Source organism: Cheilinus undulatus, linkage group 12, assembly GCF_018320785.1.
Source record: "Cheilinus undulatus linkage group 12, ASM1832078v1, whole genome shotgun sequence".
Classification (NCBI taxonomy): domain Eukaryota; kingdom Metazoa; phylum Chordata; class Actinopteri; order Labriformes; family Labridae; genus Cheilinus; species Cheilinus undulatus.
This window is the reverse complement of record NC_054876.1, coordinates 46,862,186-46,890,093: the sequence shown is the minus strand read 5'-3', so window position 1 is coordinate 46,890,093 and position 27,908 is coordinate 46,862,186. Positions and strand designations below refer to the sequence as shown.

The following is a 27,908-nucleotide window of genomic DNA, read 5'->3' as shown; positions in this document are numbered from 1 at the left end:
GTCACAGACAGCTGGATTTAGAAAATGGGACACGTTATTCTCATTTGGAGGGCTTTCAGTGTGAGTCTCTTTAGATAAAGGCATGCTATTAATTTTGGAAATGATAACATCTACCTTTTTTATCTATCATCATAAAAAAAATATATTATTCTGCCTTTAGAATCAGCTCACAACATCTGTAAAACTAGAATGGCTGTCTGAGGCGGCAGACCCACGCCTAAGCAGCGCCACCAAGGAACTTACGCTCCCATTGATTACTAGGGTGTTCAAGATTTCAAAGTCCATCAAAAACCGAATGGGTGTGCAGATCATCACCAAAATCTAATCGATTCTTCCCTGTCACTATCCCAATATTCCCTGAAAGTTTGGTGAAGATCTGACTTTCCGTTCTCGAGTTATCTTGTACACATGCAAACAAACAAAGAAACGAACAAACAAAGATACGGAACCCTTTACATAACCCCCTGGCAATTTCATCAGCGTGGGTAAAAATTGTTATGATAACAAATATCAATATATACTTTATAGCAGTGGTTCTGAACTGGTCGAGCCTCGGGACCCATGACTTGCAAATGAAAAATTGCGACCCAAATTTCTGATCTTTTTTGACAAATCAGGTTTAATTAATGAAAAATATCCCAGTTTGAACCCTCAAAAATGCAAAACATGTCCCACATCATAGATGAGAGGCAAAAAAAGCTTGTTTTAACAGAGTTTTATTGAAATTTTGATGTAATTTTATCTCCAGGAACACATTTACGACCCACTGAAAAAGGCTCCGCAACCCACTTTTGGGTCCTGACCCACCAGTTGAGAACCACTGCTTTATAGTGATAGAATAGAGGCATTAAATGTGCCAGAGATCATCAAATTCTGGTTATTACCAACATTTATTTTGCCTCATACCAGTTGACATTTCATAAACATTACCAAGAAATCTGCATTTCAATTTTTAACATTTACCATGTAAAAAGGGGTCTTCATTTTTCTCAGTTCAGGTCTTAAAAAGGTCTGAAAATATCTTAACTCTGATTTTCAAAAGCCTGTGGGCTTGAGCTGAATGTCGTCACTCAGTGCCTCGGTTACATGTGAGGATAACCTAACAAAGGCTGGACAACTTTATCCCCATTTTCCAGATCAAAAGAGAGCTAAAATGTGATCTCGCTTTTAGTGGTTGTTTATATCAGATTAAGGGCACTGTGGCATCGGTGCTGCTACTGGAAACAGACATACTCTGAATGCACTTATTACAAACATGCACAAATTTCAAAGCTGATTTTTTTGTTGTGCTAGACTAGTCTTCCTTCCGTTTTCCATTCAATAACATTTGTCTTATAAGTCTTTTTAAAATAAGATCCCGGCTTTTCAAAGTAAACTTTATTTGCTTTTTATGCTAAGAAAAGAACTGGTGTCAGTATTGAATCCGGCCTTCCCTGAACCTTTTATCTCTCCTTGGTAACACCTTGCATCTACAAACCTCAGAAACCTGGAGTGTTTGTGTTTTTGTGTGTAAACTTCAGAAAGCTTTTTTAATGAACAGTGACTATCTGTCAGTCAAACTAAACAAGTCAACAAGTCTACCAGAACAAACATGCCAAGTTCAGACTGCAGGCTGTCGGGGTCGGCGCTTTGATGGAGCAGATACTCCGAGGGGTTTTGTGCCTGAATGTAAACAGAGATGATCTGAATAAATGATGAAGGTGAGCTCTTCTTCCCCATCAGCACAAGCTGTCTCCACACACCGACCTCAGCTGGAAGCCAGATGGGAAAGTTGTCGCCGTCGGCAACGAGGATGGGTGAGTGAACGGCCAGGGTTGACCTGTCTTTTGGGCCTGTGGAGTTGTGTGAGGGACCAACTGTTTTCTGACAGGGAGCAGTCTGCAGCTACAGAATAATGCATTTATTTCTGTGTAAACTGTTGAACTAAGCTGATTGGTGGCCTCCTAAAATCGCTATCAGCTGTCAGACTAACTCTTCAACACTTAAACACCCTAGACTAGACTCAGAGGAAACGTGATTTAGCAGAGACAATGCCAAAAGCCTCTAACACTTGGTTTAAACATCAGTGATTTGAATTTTAAGCTACAACCCCACCCCCTCCTTTAAGCACATTTAAAGAGCACAAAAATTCTCTGTATGTATGTTTTTTCCACCTCTTGATAATGGTTTTCTGTCTCCACAAAGATAAGTTCAATTAGTAGTTTAAATTCTCGTAATGGCAGATTTATTGTATGTAGGGTAAAACTCTTATTTTATCACTTTCCTTTATACTTAAATTGACATATAGTTTTAGCTATGTTGTGTTTCTTAATCATATATCTGACCACATGTTCTCTGCTGCAGGTGTATCGACGTTTATCAGGCTCCAAATCTGAAGCTGCTGTGCAGCATCCAGCAGCACCACAAGATCATCAACACGTTAAGATGGCATCACGATCACAGCTCTTCTCATGAGCTGCACTGCCTCCTGGCTTCAGGCTCCAGCAATAACACCGTCTATGTGCACGACCTACGCTCCATCATAGGTGGGTAGAGAGCAGTGTTAATTTTGGCAGCTATTTTTGATATGTATATATATATATATATATATATATAATGATAATAAAATTTATTTATAAAGCACTTCTCAAAACAGATGTTACAAAGTGCTTTATAGCAGATAAGCACAACAGAACAGATTACAAACAACAAAATTCGTGGGGACAATTATGTTTATGCACTAGGTAGGTGCATAAACCCAATTTAAAAAAAAAGACAAGCTTATAGTTTCCAAACTTGTTACATTCAATCCCTACAAAAGTCAGGATAAGCTCCTGGTAGAAATATGTTTTTAAAAGTGACTTAAAGGAAAGCACAGAGTTAGCCGACCTGATTTCCTCAGGCAGTTCATTCCAGAGCTTTGGTGCCCGGACTGAGAATGCTCTGTCCCCCTTGGTTTTCAGCCGAGCTTCTGGCACAAATAAAAGACCTTTGCCCAAGGATCTCAGGGTGCATGCAGGTGAATAAGGAGTTGGAGATGTAAAAGGTTAGAGATGTAACTGGGACAGAGACCGTTGAGTGCTTTAAAAGTGATTAATAAAATCTTAAAATCAATCCTAAAGTGTACTGGCAGCCAGTGTAAAGATGCTAAAACAGGCATAATGTGCTCATGCTTCTCGGTTGTGGTTAAAATCCTGGCAGCAGAGTTCTGCACCATCTGTAGCCTGTTAAGTGATTTTTGGTTAAGAGCAGTAAAAGGGCTGTTGCAATAATATGAAATAAAAGCATGTAAAGTTGTCTCTGTGTCATTAAACATTAAAAAGAGCGAATCTTTGATATATTTCTGAGGTGATAAAAGCATGACTGTACAGGTTTGGTGGTATGCTGTTCAAAATTCAAATTATTGTTGAACCTGATGCTGAGATTCCTTGCAGTAGGCATAATGTAGTCCATTAATGGCCTAGCAGTTGGCAGAATTTGTTTTGCCATTTGCTGGGATCCGAATACCAGGACTTCCGTTTTCGAGGCGTTCAATTGTAGGAAATTCTCTGACATCCACTTTTTAACAACAATAATACAGTCAATTAAAGCACTCAACTTTCCAGGGTCAGTGGCTTTGACAGGCAGGTACACCTGGGTGTTGTCAGCATAAAAATGAAATAAAACACCGTGTCTTTGTATTTTGCCCCAGGGGAAGCATGTACAGAGAAAATAAAATTGGTCCTAAAACTGACCCCTGGGGCACACCATAGCTAAGGGGTAAAGATGATGACATTTAATTGTTAGCTGCAACACAAAACCTTCTGTTAGTGAGGAAAGATAAAAACCACTCTAAAACTGTACCTGAAATCCCCACCCAGTGGCTTAGTCTCTTTAAAAGAATTTGATGATCGATTATATTAGTATAGCCTTTAGAAGAAATGTCTTTTAGTTTAAGTCACATTTTAGTCATTTCATTTCAGTTTTAGTCGATGAAAACTCGAAATATTTAAGCCTAGTTTTAGTCTATAAAACGTCCTCTCATTTTAGTCTTTACTTTTAGTCCAAGCATTTATATTTTCTTGCCTTAATCTGTCATGGTACTGTGTTCTATGCACTCTGCTAAACCTGGGTTCCCTGCTTTCTACAGCTACAGCTGCATTGTTTTTTTGACAGATTTACCCACAGTGGAGAAATATCACAGATTTTGATTGTCCAACAAAAACTACATAACGTTTTAGTCACCTTGATGAAAACTAAACTTACTTTCTGTCAGTTTTAGTCATCACAGATCTATTTTCATTAGTCTTAGTCTAGTGTTTATCATGGAAAAAAAAGTCTGTCAACCAACATTTTTAGTCGACGAAATTAACACTTAGAGAGCTTGGAGCACATATTTTTTTGCTAGAAAAGCCTGAAAAAATGTTTTTTGTATAAAATGTGACCTTTAAAGTCTTCTTTTACACAGAGAATCCTCCAGAGAGCCCCCTAGTGGTGACAGAACCATTTCGCAGGCTGTGTGGTCACACAGCTAAAATCACTGGCATGGCCTGGAGTCCGCACCACGATGCCCGACTGGTCACTGTCTCCTATGACGGCACAGCTCAGGTCAGTACTATGATAACATTCCAGTCAGATGCACTAGACTCTGCTAGACCCCCCCCCCATTTAGGCAGAATTAACATGTTCAAACTGTACATGCTTCTTTTTAGGTAAACCAGCTATATATATCTAATAACCAATATTTTAAAATAATTTGGAGTACTTTTGTTGGGTGTTTTCATTCAGGTGTGGGACGTGCTGCAGGAAGCACCTCTTTCTAACTACCGTGGTCACACTGGTTTTCTGCTGAGTGTGGACTGGTCTCCTGTTGATCCAGATGTGATCTGGACTGGAGGGAAGGACTTCACTGTACAGGAGTGGAGAGTCTCCAAACAAGAGTTTACAAAGCCACCCAAAGGTGAACAAACGTCTTTGCAGGACACTTTAAAACACCCAGAGATCTTCTAGAAAGGCTTGAAAATCAGTTTTCTTTCTGAAGCCAGGGGATTTTCACTGCTGGACATAAGGGTTCGATCAAAAACAAAAAGAGTGTTAAATAGCTGCAGGCAAAGCAACAGAGACGGTTGATATGATGACAGTTTTTGCCTTTGTGTCAATGCTACTTGCATTTCAACATTTGTAGGATTTTAATGAAACCTACAGTACAAGCTAGCAAAAAATAAAGAAGATGAAGCAGTTTTATTGCATTCATGTCATTTGCTATACAGGCCTAGGTCACACACTGGCCACAGTGCATAAACACCATCACTCCCTCCTACCTAGGTGCAGGGATTTCCTGCATATTACCTGCTGTGTTCTCACATTGACTCATCCTGACTTCACATTGAAAATTTACTAGAAATTCTGAATAAAATTGAATTGAAAAATGTGTCTGTTTGCATTCAGACATGCAGCTTACCCTGAAAATTTCAGTTTTGTGAACGTGTGAGTAAGGCTTCTGTCTTTCTTTTTTTACAACAGCATTGTAACTTTAATGTCAACATGCTCTTATCCTCAAAGGGAAGAAGAATTCAGAAACAAAGGAGAAGATGAAGGCAAATTCCAGACAGAAGAAGAAGAACAAGAAGATGTCGGAGAACGGAGGTTCTTCACCGCTGGACATGAACGGGGATTCACTTACAGGCGAACGGAAGGCAACAACTGGACCAGAGCTGTCTGGTGAGGATGAGGATGATGAAGTCAGGTCAACCAGCAGCACCATCACTGGTTCTGTTCCTTCACCAGGTAACAGAGTGAAAACGACAGGATGCAGCTTCTCAAAAAAGACAAAAATTTTAGACTGGTCTAATCTGAGATTTCATTTCAGCCTCTTTTGAGATGCAAAGAAAATCCTCCACTGCCATGAAGACCAAAGACAAACCAGGTTTGTTGTCAGAGTTTATAAAAAAACTCGAAGTGCATGTTTTTATTCGGTCTAATGGGTTTCTTTTATAGTTTTTGCAGACTCAAACTTGCTGAGGAAGAAGAAGCCTCGCTCAATGCTGCCTGTCAGTACCTCAATGGACCATCGGCCCAAAGACGATCTGCTGCAAGACTGTATCACTTTGGCGTCAGTCCAACACAGCAATGGTGAGACTTATGCCTAGTAGGACTGAGCGATTTGGGAAAATAATCTAATTGCGATTATTTTTTCTAATATTGCAATGACGATTAAATGTGCGATTATTTTTTAAGTTCCTCATCTTATGTATTTTCAATGAACACGAGCAGTAAATCATTCTATATTTTAACCACCGCAGCATTAAATAGATTAAACTACAGCTGAATGATTTTGAAAAAAAATTTAATGCAATTATTTTGACTCGTATTGCAAATTCAGTATGAATTGTTGTATTGAAAGGAATGATCATTTTCATGTCATTCTCATTTTCATTTAGAAAAACCTAGAAAAATAAGGAAAGTAGGATTTTTGCAAACTATTCTAAAAAAATTTTACACTAAGATGTTTGTGTGATGGGTGGAATGTATCTCTGTTGCATAGAAATTTTTGTAAAACTGGTATTTTAACATGGTTTTCAATTTAAAGAAATATTGAACCTTTTGCAACTTGAAAATTACAGTAGGACATGTTGCAATTTAATCTAAATTTTGATTAATTGCCCAGCTCTAATGCCTAGTGATGTGTCTTAGGACGATTTTAGATCATAAATAAATAGAGCATAGAGACTGTAGTATCCGCCTCTAAAGCAGTCATCAACTGGAGGCCTAGAGGCCACATCAGGCCCTCCACAGCTAGCCATCCAGCCCCCAGAGGATTGTTAAAGAAGAAAATTTAAGGGGGCAAAAATATAGCATGCTTTTGTTGAACTTTTTTTCTGAAGTTCAATCTTTAACCTAGTGATTTATCAGACAAGAAGCAAACTAGTATTTCTACTTATTATTATCTTGATAAAAGTTGCCGTTTTAGGCATTAATTTTCCACAAAAGCCTCTTTAAGAGTGCAATTTTCCCCTCTTAGAGTCTGCACAGAAGATCCCTTACCTGCAAATGTTTTTGGCCAATCACAGCACAGCATATTAGCATCAAACTCAGTGCTAGACATCAAGAGGGTCACTGTTAAAGGCTTAAGAGGTTCCATTAATTTTGGAAGGATATTTCACAACAATATGTTAATTAGACGAAATGTTATTTTTGTTGATTTTAATGTCCGGCCCCCACAGCATTGGTCAGGAAAAAGCTGGCTCTTGTGAAAATGGAGGCTATGACCCCTGTTCTAGAGTTTTGGTTCTCAACTGGTAAATTGGGACCCAAAAGTGGGTTGCAAATCCGTTTTTAGTGGGTCACAGTCACAGATGTGTGCCTTGGAAAAATGGTGGCAAAAAATCCATGGTGTGCTTTAATTTTAAAGGAAATACCTCCACCTCTTTAATCCATCTTTGGTTCCATCTCAAGTCACATTTTCAATTTAAAACATTTGGTTATGTTAAGAAAAATGTTACAAACTTTGAACTTGAAGAAACTGGGGTTGCGATTTATCATTAAGGAGGTTTAGCTGGTCTGACGTCAGGACCAACCACGCACTTCTTTATCGATAAATTGAATCAAAACACAGACCAGATGGAGATGTTTTCCTGCAGTAGAGAGCCTGATCAAATGGTACTCTTTACTGAGACTGAGCAATAAAAAAGAACTTGTGATTTTATCCTAATTTTGTAGCAATAAATATTAGCAGTTCATGTTTACAACACCTTTAGATGTGCTTTATCCCATCTTTCTGCATGTCTTCTTTAGTTTACTGATGCTCACCTTTTAGTCACAAGCAGAAGAAGTCCTCATTTGCAGATATGAGATAAGCTTGGTCACACCTATGTGTTTGTGTGGTTTCTAGTGCCCCCTGCTGGCTGTGTTCCAGGCCAGGGAGAGCACATCCATCTGGGTCTGTTCTCTGACAGGCAGGCTCTGCACCGCATGTTTGAAGCAGAGGGTAAGCCATTGTTTTTCTCTATCATTAATCATTACTGCTCACTGATTTACACAGATCTGTGAATACATAATTTTTTCTGTTGTTCTGGGTTATGTTTAGTTTTTAATAGCAGTTGGCATATCCCTTTAGAGATTAACCAGATTTTTTTTCTTCATCCAGAGGAGAGTCACGTGGATGCGGGTCACTATGACTCAGTCATGTACCTGCGGCTGTGGAGTGGAGACCTGGAGGGGGCGCTGCAGCTCGCCACAGAGAAAGGAGAGCTGAATGACCACTTGCTCTCTATCGCTCCGATGGGTAAAGACTAGTGCTGTTAATTGATTTAAAAAATTAATCATGATTAATCGCAGCATTTCTTTAGTTTTATTAATTTTTTAGATTTTTAAACATTATTATTGAGTGTTTCTTTTCATTATTTTAACTTTATGTACAGCCCTTTGAAAGTGTTTTTACTTAAAAAAAAAAGTTTATTATTATTATTATAACCTATAAATTAACATTTAAAGTAGTGATGCACGATAACTATTTTTCTGAACCGATACGGATAACCGATAATTTAATTTAATTTAATAACCGATATATTTTTTCCAGTTTTTGATTTAACAAAAGAAGTTTATTTGATGTGTTTATGCACATCTGGCGGTAAGAAGGGGTTAATATGTAGTGAGCAAAGATATTTATAACTCATGTTAACTAATATCACCCATGTTTTTCAAAAAACAAAGAACCATTCTGACTTTATAACTGTTACTATAGTTCACTTTTCTTAGTTAAACATTTGTGTACCAAGTACAACATACACAAACAATTGACAGATGGTTTTCCCCCATAAAACCAAATGATAACAGGCTGTTATGCTTGACAAATGGAGATATTTGGGGGTCTGTTTTTTTTGCTTTTAAGCCAGAATTAAAGCAAGCTGATGTTTGACATAAAGATTAAAAATATGCACTGACATAAGTCATATCAGAGATAGGTTAAGAATGTAAAGTACATCGTGGTCTGTGGCTAACTTCTATTCATAACGTCAATCAGACTGAATGAAACCACATCAAACAGAGCAGGCAGGTATTCGTCTATGAAAGTAGCGATTGGAGACTGTCAGACTGATTTTGTTATTATAACGTTGGCCCTTTTGGCTCTGGCAAGCTTTCTGCAGTTTTCAATGCCTGCTAATGCCTGCGGCTGAGGCTAGTGGCTGCTGCCGCTTCGTTTTAACGTCGTTAGGATGATGACTCGGGGACTTCTTTCTACTCTTTGCGACCTTTGCAGGGCAAATTCTACACACACGGTCGTGTTATCCTCCCCGTAAATACTGAATAACGCCACTGTGTTGTTAGCATTTTAGCACAGGGGCTGCTACTTTCTCTTCTTCTTTGGTGCTTTAATAGCAGGTCGTGTACTGCGGCGCCACCTGCTGTTTCGGAATGTGTAGTCCCCTGAGAAAGAAAACAAACGCTAGCATTGCCATGCTGACAAAAATATATATGTTATGGGGCTCGTCATAATGATATCGGACCGATAAGAATGACGTAATAATTTCCTGTTATCGGCTTGACAGTTATCGTGCACCCCTAATTTAAAGTACTACTATTTACTTGCATTTTTGTTTGAGATAAATTGGTGTAAGTATGATGCTTGAATGACGGAATATTAAACAAACCAGAGTTTTTAAACTTATTTGTGGTTTGTAAATCAGAGTGTCTTAATTCACTGAGCAATAATATTTATAAACTGCAAACGAGCCCAGCAGACAAACACATCAGGAAGAAAATAACTTGTGCTGTAAAGTGAATGATCAGGTGTGCTGTTACCCCGAGGTAGCTGAAGTTGCTGACTGATGTCCAGTGGTCTCTCGTCAGTGTAATAAGTGTACCTTGGGCCAGCTGCTCCACTTTAGTTGCCTTCTTAGCTGTCATACAGTTCACGGATTCTTCTGACAGTAGTTCTCGTAGGTGTTCTGTGGTACGGGTCTTCAGAAGTGACCCTGATGATGTCTTGAAGCCCCTTGTTGTCAGTGATGGTCTGCAGTCTCTGGCGACCCATTAGCAATCACATAAGTTAGCTTAGATGTTGTCGTTTTGGGGGACAAATCCAGGTCTGCTGAACTGCGCCAATGTAGCTTGACGTTATGGTGTGATCCCATGTTGTTGTTGGCGTCTTTGCTAGCATTAGCAACATTAGCTATCATGGCTTGATCCCGTGTTTTTGTTAGCGTCTTTGCTAGCATTAGCAACATTAGCTATCATGGCTTGATCCTGTGTTGTTGTTAGCGTCTTTGCGAGCATTAGCAACTTTAGCTATCAGGGCTTGATCCCGTATTGTTGTTAGCGTCTTTGCTCGCATTAGAAACATTAGCTATCATGGCTTGATCCCGTGTTGTTGTTAGCGTCTTTGCTAGCATTAGCAACTTTAGCTATCAGGGCTTGATCCCGTATTGTCGTTAGCGTCTTTGCTCGCATTAGAAACATTAGCTATCATGGCTTGATCCCATGTTGTTGTTAGCGTCTTTGCTAGCATTAGAAACATTAGCTATCATGGCTTGATCCCGTGTTGTTGTTAGCGTCTTTGCTAACATTAGAAACATTAGCTATCATGGCTTGATCTTGTGTTGTTGTTAGCGTCTTTGCTAACATTAGCAAAGATGCTTTTTTACCTGGAGGTGGTACTTCAGACTTGTTGTGCTTCAGTGTAAATGACAGTTCATCACTGCACTTTGCCGTGAAGCAGACCTCGGTCTGTCTCCTCACTCATTACTGCTGGCTGCGTTTGACCCGCCTTTAACCTTTTTCACCCCAGGGACGTAAACGTCCACGCAGGAAAACTACGGGAGCAAGTTGTGGTCAAATTTAGTCATATGATTAAATTGCGTTATTTTTTTTTTTTTAATGCGTTAAGCTCTCCAGATTAATCACGAGCGTTAACGTGTTTATATTAACAGGCCTAGTAAAGACGTGTACTGAACCTCTGTTCCTCTGATATGCCACACTCATTTGAAGAGCTCTTTCTGACTACAGTTTAGCTATCATAACTTCTTAAGATGTCTGAAAGACTTGTGCTTTCAGATTTTAGGTAGAGATGTATTTATTTTGACTTGAATAGACAAAGCTGACACACTGTTAAAATAGACATGTAACTGAAGACTGATGCAGTCGTATTGTCTTAAAAAGTTAAATCAGACCAAAGTTCTCATACCTCCTGAGCATAAGTCTGAGCATTTAAGTATTTTAAACTTTCAGCTGCCTTCTGAAATACTTCTGGGTCTAAAAACAAACACAAATGCTGCAAAAGTTTCTCGTATTTTTTTGTGTAGCAACATAAATGTGTAAATCCAAAAATTTTGCACCTATTAGTCATTTGGACCTTAAACAGTCACTGTGCATCAATCAGTGTTCTATGTTCATCAGGCTTGTGTATTTCCTGTTCCAGCTGGGTTTCAGGTGTGGAGTCGGACAGTGGAGGCGTTCGTCAAGCAGCTGTGTCTGCAGGAGCAGTACTTGAAAGCAGCGTCTCACCTGCTGTCAATCAACAAGCTGTACGAGGCCATCAACCTGCTGCGCTCACACAAACTCTACAGGTTCACTTTTGCTTCCTTTTTATCGATTACTTTTGGTTTAGTGCTTATGCAGTGCATGGCAGTTTTTGAATTGGGAATCCATTTATTCCATCAGTCAATCTTTATTTGAATAGCACCAATTCCTTAAAAAATGGCTCTTTAAAAGAGGGCAAATCTAGACCGTAATCTCTGTTATACCATTAATGAAGACCATCCACCATAAGCACAGAACTGGGCAACGTTTAGCAAAGCATCAGTGGCAAGGAAGAAGGATGTTAGTTAAGGCCGAACCAGTGTTAATTTCACTGACTAAAACTCAGATGAAAAATGTCCATGAACAACCCTTTTCCACGGGGAAGATGAGAAACGAGCAGAGATGAGATGAGCGAGCAGGTGGAGTGCATGTGTCTGTTTGTCTGGTGTAAAGAAATGACAGAGCCTGAGCTGCTAGGTAGGTTAAATCTGAAGCTCCTTTGTGCATGCCAAGGATAAAGCATTTTCATCAAATTAACTCAAAATGTAATGCCTTGTTCAAATGCTGCTTGTAGTAACATTGGGACTTGCTGCAGCTGCAGGACAGTCCTCCTCCTTATCCTCTCTCAAAGCAGCCGTGGTAAACACAAACTTTGTATCAAGACCCGTAAATTAAGGATAAAACTTAAACCACTAACTAAAGGTGGCTAAAGGTAAATAACTATCATCATCATGTGTTTAAATTTAACTTTAAGTAAAGAAAATTCAAGTTTTGGTAAGAAACTAATAAATTGATTTGCTTGAAGGGGAGATATGCTTGTTGTCCCAGAAATAAACAGATAAATGAGTTATTTTAAATACATCCTGTCGTCTCATCTTTCCACAAGACTTGTATTGTTAAAGAGTATCAGTAAGGGTATCAGTGTGAATAATGATTAATGACTCAATCCCTGCTGTGAAAGTACGCCACGGCGGATAAAAGTCCTTCATTCATTCAGAGTAGGTCAGTATGTCATCAGCGAATTTTAAATCCAAGTAGTTATAGTGTGTCAATAAGTGTTTGCCAGTCAGATTAATCTCACAGTTCAGATAAAGTATAAGAGGTGGGTGAACACTGTCATCACCAGTTTAAATGCCTGCATTGTGTTGTGATGCACAAGCAAGGTATACCCGCTCCCACAGTTGGCAGAACGAGTGATTTGTGACGGACAGCTCAGGCTGGATCCAGTCGTTAGCATGTTTAGGGCTAGTTGTTACTAAGCACGGTTAACAGGCAGAACACGTGTTCTTCCTCTCTCAGTTTGATGGCTGTACCACAACAAAGTCAGTGTGCCATCTCTTTCAGCCTGGCTGAGGCTTTAACACAAGCTAAGTGCTTTCTTTGCTGGTCTCAGTTTGTCGAGAGCCCTACATACCCTCCCCTCTCTCTTTCTCTACCTTTCAGAAAATGTGTGCTAAAACAAGCTGTTCTCAGATTTTCCCCTCATGATGTCATGTGGGGAATCAGCACCACCCCCAGGTTTGGTTTGCCCTCCCTGTTTAGAAGAAAGTTCAGCCCTCCTCTCCTGATCCTCCTCTCAGCTATGGGGTCAGAAGAGCCACATCCATTTCCTGAAATGGGCAGAGTCAGGCTCAGTATCATTTAAAGCCACAGACACAGAAACAGCTCGCTCTGAGCAGGGCTGAAACAGAGGGTTCTTTAGACATGCAAAAATCCAAAACTGGAGTGTGTTTCAGAAACAAACTTCACAGGCATGTTTTGGGGACCTCTGAGACCAATACAAGTCCACAGTGAGTCAAAGATCCAGGCTGCAACGTTAAATGAGGTCAGAAAAGCAGCTGTAAACTAGCTGCAAAAACTTGCCAAAGCTAAATCATTGCTAAACACACTACTTCTGTCAAGCTCTTTACAATAAAAGACTGCAGCTGTTTTTTTTCTGAAACACTTTTATTGTGATAAAGTCAGCATCAGCTTAACACACACCATCAGGGTAGAGATGAAATGTAGAACTTGGAGTGCAGTTAGACAGAAGTAAACCTAGAGAGACTTATAATTTTTCTTTACTCCTATGCTTAGACATAAATTGTGTATGCCATCAAGGCTTGTTTTAAGGGGAGAGGAGGGTTTATGACACTTGAATTAGGATTGAAAAGCATTACCTATTTTTAAATTTTGTAATACTGTAATATAATACTGTTATAGTCAAAGGCAAGAAAAATACTGTGATAGAATTTTTAGGCTGTATCACCAATAGTACAGACTTTTATTTTGACATTTTTAGTAAATTAGCACCTAATAATTACAGAGCCTTCATTGCCTTAAGGTTTTAAAGAACAGTTGTATGTTTCACACCAGGGAGGCTATCGCTCTGGTCAAAGCCCGGCTGCCAGCAGAAGAACCCGTCCTGAAGGAGTTGTACACCAGCTGGGCCGCCATTCTGGAGAAAGATGGACATTTCTCTGCAGCTGCTAAATGGTGAGGGCTTTTTCTTAAAGATTTCCTGGGTCGGGGCTTTTTGAGTCTTCATTAGTACAGTGGGAAGAGTAGGAAGTGCAGGAGAGGGGCAGTGGGGAATGACATGGGGCAGGTTGGAGGTATTGTGTTTTGCAACAACAAAGTACCCAAATGTGTTACTTTTCTCATTATTTCATGCAGTAATGTAGTAAGGTACCTCTCTAATCTTCGCAATATAACCTCATTTTACCTCGTCTTTTAGCTATCTTGCTGCTGGTGCCAGCTTTGACGCTGTTAAAGTCATCTCCAGGAAGAACGACGTCTCCTCTCTGAGGACAGCCGCCACGTTAGCGAGGATTTCAGGAGAACTGGCTCTGGCTCAATCTCTGGCACTGAGGTGTGCTAAAGACCTGGCCGCAGATCTGGACTGGGTTGGAGCCCAGGAGGTCCTCAGTGCACAGGAGACACTGCTGGTCAGTGGATAAATAACACCATGAGAGCAGATAGTGTTGGTTTTTACTGTTTTATTGATTTCATTGGTTGTTTTACTCTCTGGAAAGTCCTTAATGTTTGAAAATCATCTCCTGCAGGTCCACAGGCTTCATCTGTGTATCGCTGAGCTGCTCACTGTGAGGCTCGCAGACTCTCCAGCTCTGTTTACTACTCCCTGCACTTCCAGTCACCCGTGGGCGTCACCAGGGGAGCATCACATCAGCCTCCAGGACCAAGTGAGAGATGTGTGGGAGCAGCAGTTTGGTGTTTCAAAGGACTCAGTAGGAAATCGAAGCGTCACAGCTCTCCTGCAGGAGCTGAAATCTGTGGAGAGTCCAACACTGACAGTGAACATTCCTCTCAGACAGGTAAGGAGAACTTCTCCTTCAGTCTGGACTGCGTTACTGTTCTTTTTTAGCTGCATGCTGGTTAAACTGGTTAAACAGTCAGTTTGATATTCACAGAAAAGCAAAGTATCAGACCATTTAAAGGGATTAAAGTTGACTTAGCCTGTTATATCGCCCCAGATTCAGCTGTATTCGTCCCTCCATCTGACCCGAGCCATGCTGAGCTGGTTATTAGATGATGACGGACAGCTGATAAAGGAGCTGTGGCTGGCAGTGGCCTGGTTCAGAGACACCCTACCCTTCTGGGTTTCTGCAGAGCTCTGCAGGCTGCTGTTTCCTGGCGGTATGTATATCTGTCCAAGTAATAATTCTTGCATTTTAGCATTATTAACATTATTAATTATTATGGTTTAATGATTTAAGGGTAGTTTTTTGTTTAAGTGTTAAATAATTTTGTTTCTGTGTGCAAAGTAAAATAATGCAAGCAGTCCAATCAATACTAGGATGTTCTGAAAAGCTGTTGTAAAAATTCCTTGCTCTATTTAACAAAACTTGGGAAAAACTGAGATTTTTTATGGGGGGTGGAGGTTAATAATTTTGTCCTTATCTGTATATATAATAATAATAATAATAATAATATCTTGAATTTATATAGCGCCTTTCAAGAAACCCAAGGACGCTTTACATATTCTGCAGCAGCGGTGCTTTTTCCTAGGTGTAATGCACAGATGTGTAAATAAAGTATTTGTTTGGTGCAGAATTTGCAAGAAAATCATTCTCCTCAATCATTAAATACTCTTCTTGCAATCATGTTCTTGTTTTTTTTATTAAAAGGAGAATAAAACTAAATAAAATTCTATCAAAACCATAACCAAAAAGTCAAAATAATTAAATTCAAGTTGTTTTCAAAATCATTCAGCCCCAAAATGATGAGGGAAGTTTATTAACAAATAAACATTAGACCTTTTTTTTTTTTTTTTTTTAATAATTCTAATTTTTAATTTCTAAATTTATTTTATGTAAAATGCTGGGAGTCAAAATCTGTTTTTTTAAGAAACTCAGTCATTGAATAAATATGAAAAAAAGAAAATCAAACACAAGTAACTCAGCTCAACAGAGCTTTATTGATCATTTTTAAAGGGGTGATGGAATGAGGGAAGGTGAGATGTTCAGGAGAGGTCAAAGCTTAAAGGGAGGAAAGTTGAGGGAGGGAGAGGGGGTGTTTGGTCATTTTTTCTTCTTGCTCTTTCAGCTCCATGTGTTACGGCTGCTTTGCTCCTCCATCACCTAGCTGATAGCTGGACACTATAAAAAAACACGTTTGTTTTATTGAAAATGTCAGGGACTGTTTGCTCCTGCTGCTCTGCTTCCTGCAGGTCCAGCATCACAGAAGCAAAATGAAAAAAGTTTGTTTTATTAGAAATAAAAGGGCTTATTCAGCTGCTACTTAAAACACATAATATATTATTGAACACGTTTTATTCTCACACACCTCCATGATTTCGTTTTGTTTGCACAGATGCTCCTGCATAGTCACAGGTCCATCTCCGGTGCTCTTCTCTCAGCTCTAGCTCCTTATTTATCAGACTGAGCTGGTACAGTACCTCCTTATGGGCCTTGGCTCTGGCTTTTGCCTTTTTGACCTCTCTTTTATAGAGGTAATCCTTGACTTTTAGCTCTTCCTGGAGCCTGCTCACCTCTTTCTGCCTGGAGTCCTTGAGCTGGTCGAGATGATCTCTCACAGCTTTGTTCTGCTCTTCAAGGGACCTTTTTTCATTCAGGGATGACAGCACAGCATCTCTGAGGCTCTGGACGATCTCGGCATCAGTGAGCCGCTGCTGCTGCTGCTGCTGCTGCTGCTGCACTGATGGTGGTGCGTTCAGGCCGTGAACTGCATCACCAGTATGGGTGGATATATGAGCCTTAAAGACAGAAATATGACGTTAAGGGCGTGAAATGCAGAATGAGTTTACTTGTGATTCAACACAGCCTGTAGTCATTCATAGTGAGGAAACTACAGCTACGGTGGCTCTGAGGGTCAAAGGATGACAACACTTTAATACCACAGCAAATTGCAAATTGTTATCGATGTTTGCCTCTTGTCCATTTTTCACCGCTGTTTGGAACTTTTTCTCCCCCTTTTATTCAATTTTTGCCCTTTTTCACCTATTTAATGCTTTTTGTCCCTTTTTTGCCAGTCATTGCATTTTTCCCCCATTTCCCATTTTCTGCTACCTTTTGCCTGTTTCTACAACAAACTTTTGAAACTTTGCCTACTTTTGCCATTTTTCGCCACTTTTTCCCAGTTGTTGACGCTTCAATCCAACTCACTGTACTAATAAAGCCAGAGCCTGACTGGAGAGGGTTCACCCCTGTGTACAGTTAATCATTTTCTGGCATTTTTAAAAAATATTTCTTACTGGGTATATTCAATTAGATGACGAGAGTACTAGCCCGTCACGCAGAATAAGTTAAAATATTGTTGCTTAAAATCAGGTGGGCACTGTGTGCCAGTCATGAAACATTTCTGGAGTAAAGATAGTTGCGAGTACTAGAGTACTCAAATACTCGTGTCCATCCCCATTAGCTGATATTGAACCTGTTTTTTAAGCGTATGTTGGTCACTGTTTTGTAAACACACCAGCTGTACCGAATTGTTCCTCCACAAGAAGATGAGGGCATCTTATGTGAACTCTTGTCACCTCTGATGATGCAGATATTTATCAGCAGGAGGTGATGTAACAGCAATCAAGTGGCAGCTCATTTCTTAGGGGAATGTTTTCATCCCCACCCCAAACCACTCTGTCTCAAGGGGCTCGGGTAGAGATGGGATTGGCCCTAAAACTTACTTCAGTAGAAGTAAAAGTACAGATTTCCATATGTACTCAAAACAGTGCAGGTAAAGTATTGTGTTAAATTTCACCCCTCATCCTTATCAATATTAATGACTCTCATTCAAGGTACATTAGTTACTTTCATCAGTCTGTTGACTAAAAAAATGACTAAAATGACCAAAACTTTTAGGAATTTATCTCTCAAGACTAAACCCAAGACTTAATCTAAAATATCTGCCAAATAAACTCAGTTTAAGAAACATTGCAGAAAAAACAGTCAGAAATCCAAATCTTAAAGTGCTTGATTTGAAAGTCATAACTGAGTCAAAATCTTACCATGCTCCTCTCAGGAAATCTTCGGTCCATGTCGAGAGGATGAGGGTCAAGCAGTTGAAATTTCAGTGATACTTTGACCACAACCAGTTATCTGCACTGAAATTTGACAGTTCAACTTGTATTTGAAACCTTGAGTTTTAAAGTTGTCAGACTCTGTTTAGCCTTCACAAGTTGTTCTAGTCTTTCGAAGGTAAACTTGTCGTTGTTGATGAATGGTTTCCAAGATGCCAAATGCAGCTTTTCTGTTCTAACTGCTCACATTCTAACAGTATTCTTTAAACCATCGTCAGTTACAGTTACCATGAAATCCATACTTTATGCAGTGTAACTCAACCCGGCTCAACCAAAGAGCCAAATTGTTGGAATTTACTTTTGCAAGAGCCGCAATCTAAGTGATGGCAAAAAAAAGTGGCAAAAAAGGGTTAAAGTGGCAATAAAAATCAGTAAAGTTGGCAAAAATGACCAAAAAGTGACACAAATTGATGAAAAGGGGGGAAATAACATAAAATGGCTAAAACTTGGTATGAAGTGGCAAGACTATGTGAAAGGTGACAAAAGAAGCAAGGTACAGGTGGGAAAATGGTCAAAAACCAGCAAAAAGTTAGTGAAAAGTGACTAAAATGGGCAAAAAGCAGCAAAAACTTGAGAAAATCAGGAAAGAGGGGCATTTAATGGCAAAAGCCGGCTTCTAATTGGTGAAAAGTGGCAGAAAATGGCAAAAAAGGAAGAAATTGCTAATAAAAGTGGGCAAAAAGTGGCAAAAATGGGTGAAAACTGGCAGAAATTGATTGAAAGTGGCAAAAAGTTGCAAAGAGGGGCCAAAATTCCAAATAAGGGCAATCAAATTATACTGACAAAAAAATAAATGTTGAAAATTATGTTTTACAATTAAAGCCCACTGTATAAGTATTTGAAATAAACTGACTTGTGACTTGAAATTGACAATTTCTAAGGTCAAGGTGCCCTTTTTTAAGGTTTTCTGGGGAAATAATATTTCAAATTAAGACACAAAAGAGCCACAAATCATCACAGAAGAGCCACAAGTGGCTCAAGAGCCACGCGTTGAGTAACATTGCTTTAAGGTAAATAAATTATAGTTTTGATAGATTTATTTATAAGAGTTTAATCTACAGAAGCAGAGTGAAAAGATTCAGGCCATCTGGGGAAGACAACATTTTCAGCTCCTTCTGTAGTTTGGTTGTCAGGACAGTGTTATCACAGATTAGCAGTTCATTTTGATGCACTACGTAATGCTATGCATGAAAAAGATAAGTCTCCAGTGACAGCCTGATATCAGAATTCACTCGCTCGTCTCTCATGCACACATCTCTACACACTGAATGCAGTGAGGCTGCTGGCAGTAAGAACGAAGGAGGGTGAATTAGGCACAGGAGAAGAGGATGCCTCTTTAACAGCTTTTCTCCCCAAAATTGTTGTAAACAAGCTTTAAGAGGACCAGGTAATGGCATGTCAGCTGAGATAGGAGGGGGATACCTGGGCTGGGACGAATCCTTTAAGGTGTTGTACCAGCTGTGATAGTTTCAACGTAGGCTTAAGTTCTAACTTAAATCTTACACCTAACCCCTACTAGGTGTCCCTAGTCCTAAGTACAATATGGTTGTCATAGTGATAGCTCTAAAAGATGTGATAACCCAGAGGGTGTCGGGAGGTTGAGGATTTTACTGGAAATTTGGAGTCAGCACTGCATTCTCCATGATCAGTAGCACGGTCGTTTCCATGAGCGGAGATCATTTCCACCGCCCACTGTTATATTATTTCGTGTTATTAGCGATTACACCACTCCATGTCAGTGTTATTATTTTATACTGGCTCTAGGTTTAGGCTGTAGGCTTCACAATACTCAAATATGCAAAATGCCTTGTCATATTTTTCATTCACAGTGGATGCTGTTCAAGGATTCAAAGCAGTTAGCATCTGTAGCAAACACGGGGTTAAAAAATGCTTTTCAGTGATTGGTTAAAGTAAGAGAAAACATCATATCTGCGACGATGTTTTGGTTAATTTGGACATAAATCTCTACTAGTTAAGATCAACTTTCTCATCTCTGTGGTGCAACTGAACAATGACACAACTTAAGTTAGAACTGAACTAGTTTCAACGTAGGGTTTAATGTGGACTTAACACCATAACTTAGGACAGAAATGAAGCATAGCTGTTGTAACTGGCTTCAGATCTATAAATAAAGTATTTGTTTGTTGCAGAATTTGCAAGAAAATCATTCTACTCAACCATTAGATACTCTTTTGCAATGTTGTTCACATTTTTTTAATTAAAAGGAGTAAAACTACATAAGATTATATTGAAACCCAAAGTCAAAATAATTAAATACAAGTATTTTTCAGAAAAAATCAGCCCTTAAATCTTGAAGGAAGTTTATTAACAAAGAAATATTATACATTTTTTTGAAATATTTCTCCCGTATTTGATTTAAAATGCTTGGACACAAAACCTGGTCTCTCTTGAGTTATTAAAGATGAAAAAAGAAAATCAAACACAAGTGACTCAGCTCAACAGAGCTTTATTGATCATTTTTAAAGGGGTGATGGAGGGTGAGGTGTTCAGGAGAGGTCAAAGGTTATAGGGAGGAGGGTAGGGGGAGGGAAAGGGGGTGTTTGGTCATCTTTTTTTCTTCTTGCTCTTTCTGGCCCAGATGTCATGGCTGCTCTGCTCCTCTTCACAGAGCTGATAGCTGGACACTGTAAAAAAACACAAGTTTGTTTTAATAAAAATGTCATGGACTGTTTGCTCCTGCTGCTCTGCTTCCTGCAGGTCCAGCATCACAGAAGCAAAATGAAAAAAGTTTGTTTTATTAGAAATAAAAGGGCTGATTTAGCTGCAACATGAAACATTTAATTTATCATTGAACATGTTTCATTTTCACATACCTCCATGATTTCGTTCTGTTTGCACAGACGCTCCTGCATCATCACAGGTGCGTCTCTGGTGCTCTTCTCTCAGCTCTAGCTCCTTATTTATCAGGCTAAGCTGGTTCAGTACCTCCGTATAGACCTTGACTTTGGCTTTTGCATGTTTGACCCCTCTTTTATAGAGGTTATCCTTGACTTTTAGCTCTTCCTGGAGCCTGCTCACCTCTTCCTGCCTGGAGTCGATGAGCTGGTTAAGATAATCTCTCACAGCTTTGTTCTGCTCTTCAAGGGATCCTATTATATCCACGGATAACTGCAGAGCATCTCTGAGGCTCTGGACAATCTCGGCATCAGTGAGCCGCTGTTGCTGCTGCTGCACTGATGGAGGTGCATTTGGGCCGTGAACGGCATCACCAGTATGGGTGGATATATGAGCCTTAAAGACAGAAATGTTTGATGTTAAGGGCATGAAATGCAGAATGAGTTTACTTGTGATTCAACACAGCCTGTAGTCCTTCATAGTGAGGAGACCTTAGCTACGGTGGCTCTGAGGATCAAAGCATGACAATACTTTAATACCACAGCGAATATGTCACTCATTCATGGCAGTATATGTTTTGTTGTTTTTGTAGACAACACTCTCAGAGAGCAACAGCTGCAATGTTAGACTACTAAACCTTAAAGTTAACACATTTGAGTGTAGTTACCTTTAACCCTAACGATCACTGACACTCTGCGTCATAATTTTTCTTTAAGGAGTTTGTTTTGTTTCATTTAAATGCAATTTATGACAATGCTTTCAATGGAGAAACTGAGACCAAATATTGCCATTTAAAAAAAAAAACTATTACTTTTGTTAAAGGTGCAGTGTGTAAAATTGGGACTATCAACATCTAACAGCCAATTCTGGAGTGTGGTGCTCATTTCTCTGGTGATAACTGTGGGAACCAGTGAAGTTTAAAAATCAATACATACTTAACTGTTATTTGGTTCCTTCTATGGTGCCAAAGAAACAGGCAAAATGCAAAAATCCAAGATGGCAGCGTCCTTGGAGGGGACCCTCCCTGTGTATGAATAAAAGGCTTATTCTGAGTTAATTTAAAACATAAATTTAAAAAATGTGTTATCAGATGTCAACACTAATTTAGATCAATCTACTTATAAATGTTATGTTTCATTTTAACCAAGCTTGTTTTGCTAAATGCTAATAGGCTAAATATTACACACTGCACCTTTGTTGTTTTGGATCAGTAGAATTGGTGCTAGCATCCTGGCTAACATTTACTTCTTGATGCTGGAATGATTCATTTGCATCCATTATTGCCACAGCTTTTTGCTACCTCTAATCCATTATTCTGCTTTTTGCAACTTTTTGCCTACATAAGCTGCCTTGTGCTATTTCTTTGCCCATTCTTTTGTCAATTTTTGCTGCTTTTCAACCATTTAAGCCACCTTTTGCCCATTTTTCACCACTTTTTGCAACTTTTTTTTTTTCAAACTTTTAATCAGTTTTTCCCTTTTTAACTTTCTTCCATTTTTTTGTATGCCTTTTGCCCCCCCTTTTTTGCCAATAATTGCATTTTCTGCTACCTTTTGCCCATTTATGCAAAAACATTTGAAACGTTTGCCATGTTTTGCCACTTTTTGCTAATTTTTGCCAATTTTTGGCTACTTTTTTGCCACATTTGCCCAGTTGTTGATGCTTTAATCCAACTCACTGTGATAATAACGGCAGAGCCTGACCTCTGAGAGGTTTCACCATTAATTACTTTCTAGCTTTTTTTCCTCTACTATTTCTGAGTATATTCAGTCAGACAACCCAGGAGAGTTCTAGCAATCAGTTGAAGTATGGCTGTTTGTAATAGCGTATGCACTGTGTGCCAGTCATGAAACATTACTGGAGTAATGATGCTTACAAGTACTAGAGTACGCAAATACTCAAATACTCGTGCCCATCCCTATTAGCTGATATTGAACCTGTTTTTTTGGGCATAACTTTGTCGCACTGCTTTGTAAACATACCAGCTGTACTGATATTGTTCCTCCACAAAAAGATGAGGGCATCTTGTTCATGTGAACTCTCATGTTTTTCTCGATGAAGCAGCTATTCATCAGCAAGTGGTGATGTAACAGCAATCAAGTGGTGGCTCATTTCTTTGAGGAATGTTTTCATCCCTACTCCAAACCACTCTGTCTCGAGGGGAAAGACGGTAGAGATGGGATTGGCCCTAAAACTTACTTCAGTAGAAGTAAAAGTACAGATTTTGAAATGTACTCAAAACAGTGCAGGCACCCAAAAAACTCATTTACAGAGATTTTAGTAAATGTAATAAGTTAAATTTTGCCCATGATCCTTACCAATATTAATGACTCTCATTCAAGGTATATTAGTACTTTCATCAGTCGGTTGACTAAAACAAAATGGCTAAAATGACTAAAACTTACAGGAATTTATCTCTCAAGACTGAAACTACGGAATCTAAAATATCTGCCAAATAAACACAGTTTAAGAAACATTGCAGAAAAAACAGTCAGAAATCCAAATCTTAAAAGTGCTTGATTTGAAAATCAAAACTGAGTCAAAATCTTACCATGCTCCTCTCAGGAAATCTTCGGTCCATGTCAAGACGATGAGGATCAAGCAGTTGAAATTTCAGTGATACTTCGACCACAACCAGAGTTATCTGCACTGAAATTTGACAGTTCAACTTGTATTTGAAACCTTGAGTTTCAAAGTTGTCAGACTCTGTTTAGCCGTCACAAGTTGTTCTAGTCTTTCGAAGGTAAACTTGTTGTAGTCAGTCGCTTTTTGATGAATGGTTTCCAAGATGCCAAATGCAGCTTCTCTGTTCTAACTGCTCACATTCTGACAGCATGTTTTGAACCATTGTCAGTTAGTTACCATGAAATCCATACTTTAAGGTAAATAAATTACAGTTATGATAGACTTATTTGTAAGAGTGTAATCTGCAGAAGTGAACAGATGCAGGCCATCTAGGGAAGACAACATTTTCAGCTCCTCCTAGTTTGGTTGTTATGACAGTTAAGAACAAAGGAGGGTGAATTAACCACAAGGGAAGAGACTGCTCTTTAACAGCTTTTCTCCCCTATATTGTTGTAAACAAGCTTTTAGAGGACCAGGTAATGGCGTGTCAGCTGTGATAGGAGGGGATATGTGGACCAGGGACATTATTCTCCTGGTGTGTCCCCATGGCTGCGACTCCTTCCCCCTCAGATAGTGACTTTAGCTTCAAATGTTAACGAGTTCTTTTACTTTCAAATCATATTTGACCCCTGAAATTTGTTCCAACAGCCCTACTGGGCACCAAGAATGGTGGACTACATCAGCCTTGTATCAAAAATGAGTTCTGCCAGTGCTAAAAGCATCAGCTGTAGGTCATGTATGAATCAATTAAGAAATTAATAAATGTGATTCTGGTCTGTATCATTTTGTCCCCCACCTCTATCAGTCAATCTGAACTTGAAAACAAGTTCTCACATTAACACCAATGATGTGTTCTCTTCCCTCATCAGGAGATGTCAGCATTTTCTCAAGGAAACACTCCAAAACTCTTCATCTGACAGAAGAAGAAGAAAAAGCTGCAGCTAACAGTCTGCAGGCGTTTGTCAGTTACCACCGCCTTTATGAACACTGGTGGAAAAACTCCACCCACATCCAGCAGAACGGCGTTCCACTGTCAGCAGATGTCTGTCCCGGAGATGAGGCGGAGGACAGAGTGATGAACGGAGGAGTCCCAGACTCAGCGGAGGGAGAGGGTGTCTTTGATAAACTGGACTTTGACGTGTCTGTGCTTCTGTCAGAGCCTCACGCTGTCTGTCAGGCCGCTCAGAGGTCAGTGAGAGAGATCCAGGGGAGGCTGTCGGCCATGGTGCTGCAGCACAGCAGAGCTCAGGGTGGACAGATCCTGTGTGAGGAGGAGGAGGCTGAAGCACCTTCACAGATCAACACCACAGAGGACACGACAGACAGACAGGGGTCTGCTGATACTGGTCAACGGTGAGGACTCTTTGTACCATGTCTGGGTTTGAATCTTAAATCAGTGATAGTCAACGCGTGGCTCTTCTGTGATGATTTGTGGCTCTTTTATGTCTTAATTTGAAATATTATTCCCCCAGTAAACCTTTATAAAGGAGAACTATGACCTCAGAAATTATACGTTACAAGTCACATTAACCAGTTTGAAACCCCACATGAATATGGCTTTAATTTTCAACCTTTATTTTTTGTCTGTATATTTCCATTGCCCTTATTTGCAATTTTTGACAATTTTTTTTCTTTTTTTTACAACTTTTAATCCATTTTTACCACTTTAAGTCCTCTTTTCCCATTTCTTTTTGCCCATTTTTACTACTTCTATCCCATTTTTGCCACCATTTTTTTCCCTTTTTTATCCTGCTTTTTGCGATTTGCAATTTTTCCCTTTTTTGACACTTTTTGCCCATTTAAGCCGTGTTTTGCCATTAAATGCCACTGTTTTCAGCATTCTTGCCGCTCTTTACTGCTTTTTGACCATGTAAGTCACTTTTACACTCATTTTTTGCCAATTTTTGCTGTTTTTTGGCCATTTTTTGCCACCTGTAACTCTTTATGGTAACTTCCCATCTATTTTTGTCACTTTCTGCCTATTTTACCACGTTTTCTTGCTGTTTTTCCACTTTTCAACCAGTTTTTGCCATTTTATGCCTACTTTGCTCCTTTTTGCCACTTTTTTGCTGCAGTCTAAATCCAGAATTCAGTCACATGATCTTGGTGTTTTTACATGTGTACAGAAACCATATTCCAACATATCTTGAGTGTTAAGACACAAACTTTGGATTTCACTTTACAGGGTCTTTAAGTATCCATGGTTCTCTCCAGCAATACTAGTCTTGTTTCTGATGGCACCAGATGTAGAATCAATTCCGTGCTGGTGTTTGCTTTGATTGTGTCTTATGCTGATGCACCATTGTTTATAAAATTGTATTTTTCTCCCTAAGGTCTGATGATCAGGACGATCTGCTTTCTTTATCAACAAAGATGTCACAACACCAGAAACAGCTGACTGAGCTGCCTGACACAATCAAGGTATGACTCCTGAGTCAACACATGAAGTTTAATGTAGGAGAGGTACTTCAGTCAGCTTCTTTAGAACCCTCTTTATCATCAGTGTCTAATACTTGGGGATTTACATAGATCATCCTCATTCAGGCATAACCTGTATCCACCTTTACCTAATGTGCTTAGTTTGATAATAACAATAATGGTTGCTTGGACGTATATGTAGCACCTTTTACAAGACCTAAGGACACTGTACATGCCATTCGGTTAAAACAGAGACGAATTCGGTGTGTAAGGAGTTTAAACATGTCTAAAGATGGAGTATTGCAGATAGGCTCTGTCTCCATAGCTACATGTTAACTTATTAAGAATCAATAATAACAGCCTGTGTTTCCTCTCAGATGTATCCTCGCCCAGACGTGATCGAATGTTGCCTTGTCCTCATTCACCTCGGCCAGTCCTCGCCGTCCGTCTCTGAGTCCCTCCAACAAGAGGCCAGAGATCTTATCCACAAACACGGGACAGACCTAAAAGCCTCTCGGCGCTTCCTTACCTGAATATTTATCCTTTATAGTGAAAAAGCAGCACTTACACTGTACAGATTTTTGTTAAATGAATAAAACTTTTGTTTTTGAAAGTATATGAATGCGTCCTGAGTCTGCTTGATTCAGTGTACTTACCTCCTTTTTTAACTTCAAATACAAAGCATTACTTTTTAGATTTTAACATTAACAGGAAAGCCTTTGCAGAGTCTGAAAGTACAGTTAACAAACCCCAATGTTTATTATGTTTAGAGCAGGCATCTGCAAAGTCACCTTCCTTTTTTAATATTCACTTCTTTAAATGTGCAAGTGCTTCTCAAAAAGTTAGAATATCATGAACTTTTTCATGAAATTATGCAAACCAGACTTCCAAAGCACTAAATAGTTTCTAAAGGATTAAATTAAAGACATCTTTACAGATAAAGTTCCATATTATCAGAGGAGCGCTTCTTTGATATCACTTTAACGTCACTCTCATCCATTGAACTTGGAAGTCCATGTATAGTTTCTACCTATACTTACTTTGAGGATGCCAGAGCTGCTGATTGGAGGTAACCTGGTGTCTACCCTCATAGAACTTCCTTTTAAGGATGCTCCACAGCTTCTCAACAGGGTTGAGGTCAGGGGATGATGGTGGCCACACCAGGATGTTTTCTCCCTATACCCCCATGGCAGCCAAGGCTTCAGTGGCAGGCCCGCTCACAGATGTGGCTGAGCCCCAGACAAACCCAGAGAATGGACCCTGTCCAGTTGAGATTAATAGTACCAATGCATGTGTGTTTTATCAGTAGCATTGGTGCTGACATCCCAGCTAACAGTTACCTCATTTAAGAGCTGAAAAAATGTGTCACACTACTATTGGGTTCTAATGTTCAATGTAATTATTTGGGCCTCTTTTTAACCACTTTCCCCATCCAGTTTTGCTGCTATTATTTGCCACTTTTTTATCAATTTTGCAACAATCTGCACCCATGTTTGCCGCTTTACACCAACTTTAAATCATTTTGACTCTCTTTATGCCTTTTAAACCCATTTCTGTCACATTTAGACTATTTCCACCACTTTTTCTGCCCATTTTCGTTACTGTTTTACATCCACTGTTGCCCATTTAACAGCATTTCACTATTCCTTCTGCCCATTTTTGACAGTTTAACCCTTTTCTGGCACTTACCGTCCATTTCTTTTTTGCTTCTGTTAACCATTTTTGCCATTTTGAACCAATTTTTGCCACATTGTAATCCCATTTCAACACCTTTTCTGCCAACTACTGCTACTTTTAAGTCATTATTGCCATTGTTAACCCCTTTTCCCATTTTTATGCACATTTTTGCCACTTTAACCCTTTCTGCTACTTTTAAAATCCAGCTTCATCACCTTTTCCACCAATATTTGCCAATCTAACCCATTTTAATCCTGTTTTTAGAGAAGGGATTCACATTTTTAAAATGGCTATTGACTACAGTGCCAATAATTTTAAAAAT

At 39.3% G+C, this 27,908-nt stretch overlaps 1 protein-coding gene across 1 annotated transcript in view; it reads left to right on the top strand.

Moving 5' to 3' along the window:
* The window catches only part of gemin5 (gem (nuclear organelle) associated protein 5), a 41,290-nt gene extending 14,765 nt beyond the window's left edge, over positions 1 to 26,525 (top strand). Inside the window, exons 11-27 of the mRNA XM_041801375.1 lie at positions 1,723 to 1,796; positions 2,344 to 2,525; positions 4,427 to 4,566; positions 4,747 to 4,918; positions 5,521 to 5,745; positions 5,828 to 5,884; positions 5,956 to 6,090; positions 7,850 to 7,945; positions 8,105 to 8,242; positions 11,375 to 11,522; positions 13,831 to 13,950; positions 14,192 to 14,402; positions 14,520 to 14,789; positions 14,949 to 15,111; positions 24,361 to 24,844; positions 25,825 to 25,912; positions 26,287 to 26,525. Coding sequence (XP_041657309.1) covers positions 1,723 to 1,796; positions 2,344 to 2,525; positions 4,427 to 4,566; positions 4,747 to 4,918; positions 5,521 to 5,745; positions 5,828 to 5,884; positions 5,956 to 6,090; positions 7,850 to 7,945; positions 8,105 to 8,242; positions 11,375 to 11,522; positions 13,831 to 13,950; positions 14,192 to 14,402; positions 14,520 to 14,789; positions 14,949 to 15,111; positions 24,361 to 24,844; positions 25,825 to 25,912; positions 26,287 to 26,442 — 2,859 coding nt within the window. The 3' untranslated portion in view covers positions 26,443 to 26,525. The remainder of the gene's footprint in view (positions 1 to 1,722; positions 1,797 to 2,343; positions 2,526 to 4,426; positions 4,567 to 4,746; positions 4,919 to 5,520; positions 5,746 to 5,827; positions 5,885 to 5,955; positions 6,091 to 7,849; positions 7,946 to 8,104; positions 8,243 to 11,374; positions 11,523 to 13,830; positions 13,951 to 14,191; positions 14,403 to 14,519; positions 14,790 to 14,948; positions 15,112 to 24,360; positions 24,845 to 25,824; positions 25,913 to 26,286) is intronic.
* The last annotated feature ends 1,383 nt before the right edge of the window (positions 26,526 to 27,908 follow it).